This window comes from Mesocricetus auratus, unplaced genomic scaffold (genome assembly GCF_017639785.1).
Source record: "Mesocricetus auratus isolate SY011 unplaced genomic scaffold, BCM_Maur_2.0 Super-Scaffold_100003, whole genome shotgun sequence".
Taxonomy (NCBI): Eukaryota; Metazoa; Chordata; class Mammalia; order Rodentia; family Cricetidae; genus Mesocricetus; species Mesocricetus auratus.
The window spans coordinates 26,931,064-26,936,464 of NW_024429188.1; the positions used below are offsets into that span (position 1 = coordinate 26,931,064).

At 40.1% G+C, this 5,401-nt stretch overlaps 1 protein-coding gene across 1 annotated transcript; it reads left to right on the forward strand.

The window, feature by feature from the left end:
* The first annotated feature begins 580 nt into the window (after window positions 1-580).
* On the forward strand, window positions 581-4,157 carry LOC121139821 (female-specific lacrimal gland protein). Its single transcript, XM_040743821.1, has 6 exons — window positions 581-713; window positions 1,160-1,299; window positions 1,733-1,803; window positions 2,461-2,568; window positions 3,861-3,962; window positions 4,127-4,157. Exons 1-6 carry the CDS (start codon window positions 633-635, stop codon window positions 4,141-4,143), a joined length of 519 nt encoding a protein of 172 aa, XP_040599755.1. The 5' UTR covers window positions 581-632; the 3' UTR covers window positions 4,144-4,157.
* The last annotated feature ends 1,244 nt before the right edge of the window (window positions 4,158-5,401 follow it).

The window sequence follows — 5,401 nt, forward strand, 5'->3', positions numbered from 1 at the left end:
TAAGCTATGACCATTACCATGGCCTATCAACAACTGAGCCCATAAAACAATGATAATTTATATCAACACAAAATTTCATATTGTTGTTGAGAATATCAAGTTATAAACATGTTTCATATCATGAGTCAAAATTACAAATTCTTGCCCAGAATATAGAACAGCACACCGCTTTACACTGAAACTCAAGTTCATTGATATTTAATTGAATAAAAATTTATTAATATGCATATTGTAACCAGTGGTCAAATGGTCTAATTTATGGAAAATTTGTCATAGTTAAAATAACAAGACTCAAAAATCCCCCACATTTTCCACTTCTTCCAAATGAGAAACTTGGAGTTTAAGGACATGAATATTAGTGTTTTTGACAGTCTGCCCATGTCCACAGTGGCCAGAAAGGTCAATTTCATGGCTTAACTCAAATTAATCTCATTAGGACGCAATCAGAATAACAGAATTGTTGTCTATGGGTGTTGCTGCCAACCAGGATATACTGGAATTTCACTGTGGACAATCCACCCACTACATCTCAGGGCAAAGATTAATACTATAAAAGGTAGAGAAGATTCTGGGTCTCTCCAACATGTGTCAGATTTTGACCTTTGTAAGAAGCAGTGAATCCAGGCTCTACCATGGTGAAGTTCCTGCTGCTTGCGCTTGCCTTAGGTGTGTCCTGTGCACATTATCAGAATCTTGAAGTCAGTCCCTCAGAGGTATGTGCATTTGTGGACGAAAGGGCCTGTTGTGTTTATATATACCTGAGCTTGGTTTGAGCATGTTCATTGTTTAAATTCACTATACATCTATACCATATCCAAACCTGATCTTTAATTCAATCCTAGTGTCATTAAACCTCTTTCATGTTTTCAATGAGATCTATCTACAGTGTGAAAGAAGGTTAAGATCAAAAACTTCCAGATTGAACTTTCCCTGTGGGTGATTTACACAGTGCGAACTGTATTCCAGTATCCCACATTCTGGTGTGAATGAGTAATGATGTCATCTCATGATTTTCTCTCTAGGAAGAAGACATCTACATTCACTAGGTCCAAGTTCACTTGTCGGTTGACATAATGTATAATTAGTAATAGTGTTGCTGAAATAAAAACAGGAAATGAAATGACTACCCAACATTCATAATAAGGTCTATGCTCCTTAGGTTGACGGGAAATGGTACAGCCTTTACATAGCAGCAGATAATAAGGAGAAGGTAAGTGAAGGTGGACCTTTGAGAGCTTACATCAAGAACGTGGAATGCATTGATGAATGCCAGACACTCAAAATCACATTTTATACCAAGTAAGTGACATTCATCCAACGCACAGGGACAGGACTGAGAAACAGGGACATGAATGCCATTGTGAAATTTTCACTCAAATAAGTGGGTTATGCATGAAAAATGGAGTTGATCTCCTGGGCCTATTGGAGAACAGTGCCTTCAGCCTTATCTGTGTACTTGACTTCAGCAAGATTGGCTGTGCTATTTTAGTTTCAGAAGGTTGGGTAATTCTGGTTGAAACCAGTCACAAATGGTAAAGGTGGGTAGAAGATTGAGGACACAGTCTTCTCTTGGCAGGCTGGATTTATTGCCCATGCCAGCCATGACGCCGGAGTCTCTGTTTATTTACCCAAATTAAAAATCAGCCCAAGATAGTTAATGCTACCAACACAATAATGAAATATTAGCAATCTGAAAAGAGTAAATTAAGAAGTGAGGCTTTCTTTTTTTTAGGGTGGAAGGCGTGTGCCAGGAACACACAATTGTGGGAAGAAAAGGCGAAGATGGGAAGTATATTACAGACTGTGAGTATATATGTGTATATCTGTGTGTGTGTGTGTGTGTGTGGAGAGAGAGAGAGAGAGAGAGAGAGAGAGAGAGAGAGAGAGAGAGAGAGAGAGAGAGAGAGAGAGAGAAAGAGAGTGTCTGTGTCTGTGTGTCTGTGTCTGTGTCTGAGACAATGGGCACGGTTGGCCCAGGCTACACATGTAGAGGCCAGGATTTCAGAGAAATTTCATCTGATAATTTCTGATGCAAGTTCAAAGTTCTAATTAATCTTTTAAACATTTATGGGAACATGTGAAGTTAATGTTTGTCATTTTGTGACTGGGTTACCTCAATCAGGGTGGTTTCTTCTAGTGCTGCCCATTTGCCTGCAAATTTCAAGATTTCATTGATTTTTTTTCTGCTGAATAGTACTCCAGTGTGTAAATGTACCACATTTTCTCTATCCGTTCTTAAGTTGAGGGGCATCTAGGTTGCTTCCAGGTTCTGGTTATTACAAAGAATGCTGCTATTTCATTTATAATTCTATATTATTGTGAAGGACATTTGAAGTAAGACTTACAATTGAAGTAAGAAAAAACAGTGTGATAGATGTGTCAAATATAATGAAAAAACAAATCAACAACTAAATCATGACAATTCTACTGAGTTCTCAGGTGTTTCTGTTTTAATTGCAGTCTCTGGTCAGAATTATTTCCACATTGTAGAGAAGTCAGATGACACCATGACCTTTCACAACGTTAATGTCGACGATAGTGGAAAGACAAATGTTATTTTAGTTGTTGGTGAGTGTGGTGTTCAACATAGGGGTTCTATTGCTGTGTTAAAGAAAGTTGGGGAGGAAAAGGTTTACTTGGCTTACACTACTGCATTGTTGTCCATCACTGAGGGAAGCCAGGACAGCGATTCAAACAGGGCAGGGACTTGGAAGCAGGCACTGGCACAGAGGCCATGGAGGGGTACTATTTACTGGTTTGCTTCTCATGGCTTGCTCATCCTGCTTTCTTATAAAACTTACGACCACCAGGCCAAGGAACACACCACCCACAATAGGTTGGGCTTTCCCCCATCAGCCACTGATTAACAAAATGTATTTCAGAGTTTCCCATAGCGTGTTGGGCTCTTCCACATCAACTTTCAATCTGGAAAAATGCCCTACAAGGTTTCCCACAGGTCTATCTGATGGAGGCACTTTTCTTAATTGAGGTTTCCTCTTCCCAGATGTTCTTGATTGTGTTCGGTTGACTAACAAGGCAAAAAACAAAAACAAAAACAAAAACCAAAACCAAAAAAGTCCCCCCCAAACCCCAGGTTGCTTTGTTTGACATAGCTGTGAGGGGAGGGTAGGGTAGGGTGGGGACTGGGGGTCGGGAGTTGGGGTGGGTGAGTGGTGGATAGAGAGGGTGTGGTGGGAATTGGGTGGTTGTTAATTTTTGCTTCATGAACCTGTTTATCTGATTAAAACTGCTCATTTTAGTAATAATCATATTCCCGTGTGTGGATTCTAGAATCTACACAGAAATAAGATGAAAAGTCATATCATGCAGATATATAGTTCACAGGTTCCAGCCATCACAATTCCATACAGGACTTTTTGAAAAACATGTCATGCCTATGTTGAAAGCATGAATAAATATAATAATAATAATAATAATAATAATAATCATCATCATCATCATAATGTCAAGAGAGAGTTAGTCTTCAGGGTGGACAAAGTCATGGTTCCTCACATTTTAACTCCATTAAATGTGCTCTGTATACCTTAGAAGTCTTAGGCTGGCTGTGTAGTAGAGGCACATTCTTTTAATCCCAGCACCCAGGAGGCAGAGGCAGGCAGATCTCTGTGAGCCTGAGGCCAGCCTGGTCTACAGAATAAATTTCAGGATAGTCTCCTACAGAGACTACAGAGAAACCCTGTCTCAAAAAACTTTTAGGCTGAGCAGAGTGAAGCTGGTTGGGATAAGGAAGGGTCAGGAAGGCAGGATGTTTCCATGGGTCAGTACTGCATGACCCACTATCACTGTGTCTGTTCTGAGCAGCTTAACAGATGCTCTGTTTTCTATTCCATGCAATGTAGGGAGAGGAGAGAGTTCGAGCATAGAACAGAAGCAGAGGTTTGAGAAGACAGCCGAGGAATACGATATTCCAAAGGAGAATATTGAGGACTTGGTGCCCACAGGTAACACCATTGTGCTTCACACAGCAAAGACATGCATCTGAAAATATTACTAATAATCAATGATTCACCCTTTTAAAATTTAAAAACACTGGAAATACTAAGGAACTCTAACAATATTTTTGTTTGTGCTCATTTTCTCCCTCTATCAAAACTATCTTTCACAGACAATTGTGATCAATAAAGACACCGTATGGGTGAGTATAAACAGGACGGAAGAGCTTACTCATGGTTTAATCTGATAGAATTCATTCTTTTTTAAAACATTTTTCCTTTTTTATTTAAATTAGAAACATGCTTGCTTCACATGTCAATTCCAGCTCCCTATCCCTCCCCTCCTCCCTGTGCCCCCAACCAGGTCCCCATTCCCGCACCCAAGATTTCATTCATTAGGTTATTGGTCATGTATTTTATAGAGGAACTTTTTGTTTATAATTTTATCTCTCTCTCTCTGTATATATATATATGTATATATATATTAAAAGGGGGAAAAGCTATGATTGATGTTGCTGTTAGTCTTTATACCATGACAAAAAAACAAATCTCCCCTAAAGCAGAGTGTAGATTTCTTTTATATATTTTTTATTTGTAAATTTAAATTTAAATTAGAAAAAAGGTTGCGGCACATGTCAATACCAGGTTCCTCTCCCTTTTCCTCCCTTTCTCACACACTCTCTCTCCAACCTCCCCATATCTCCTCATTTCCCCAAGGGGGGTGAGGTTCTTTATGGGGGTGTCCATAGTCTGTCATTTCATCCAGGGCAGGAACTAGACCCTCCCACATGAGTCCAGGGAGAGAGTGCATTTCTCATTGTGGGATGGGCACCCAAACTCCATTTGTATGCCAGAGATACAACTACCCAAGGCCCCATAGATTACCCAGGCCTCCTCACTGACACCCACATTCATTCAGGGGGTGTTGATCAGTCCCATGCTGGATTCCCAAGCATCAGTCTGGGAATCAAGAACTACCCCTTGTTCAGGTCAGCAGTTTCCAGGGGTTAAACCAGCCCAGTCTTAACTCCTTTGCTCATCAGTATTCCCTCTCTTTCACTGGGTTCCTTGAGTTCAGCTCAATTTTAGCTGTGGGAGTCTGCCTCTGCTTCCATCAGTCTTTGGATAAAGGTTCTGTTTCCCAGACTCTCTGGCTGTGGGATTGTAGGCTGGCACTCCCCAGACCAGATCTATGTTTAAAATCCATATATAAGAGAGTACATATCATGTTTGTCTTTTTGTGACTGGGTTACCTCACTCAGGATGTTTTTCCTAGTACCATCCATTTGTCTGCAAATTTCAGGATTCCATTGTTTTTTTTCTGCTGAATAGTACTCGATTGTATAAATGTACCATATTTTCTCTATCCAATTTCCAACTGAGGGGCATCTAGGTTGCTTCCAAGTTCTGGCTGTTACAAATAATGCTGCTATGAACATAGTGGAACC

Bases quoted from the DNA above. Each gene is read 5' to 3' on its own strand.
- LOC121139821 (XM_040743821.1), top strand. From the start codon at position 633: ATGGTGAAGTTCCTGCTGCTTGCGCTTGCCTTAGGTGTGTCCTGTGCA. The intron at 1,300-1,732 runs GTAAGTGACATT...TCTTTTTTTTAG, and splicing joins AAAATCACATTTTATACCAA to GGTGGAAGGCGTGTGCCAGG. The intron at 2,569-3,860 runs GTGAGTGTGGTG...CATGCAATGTAG, and splicing joins AAATGTTATTTTAGTTGTTG to GGAGAGGAGAGAGTTCGAGC.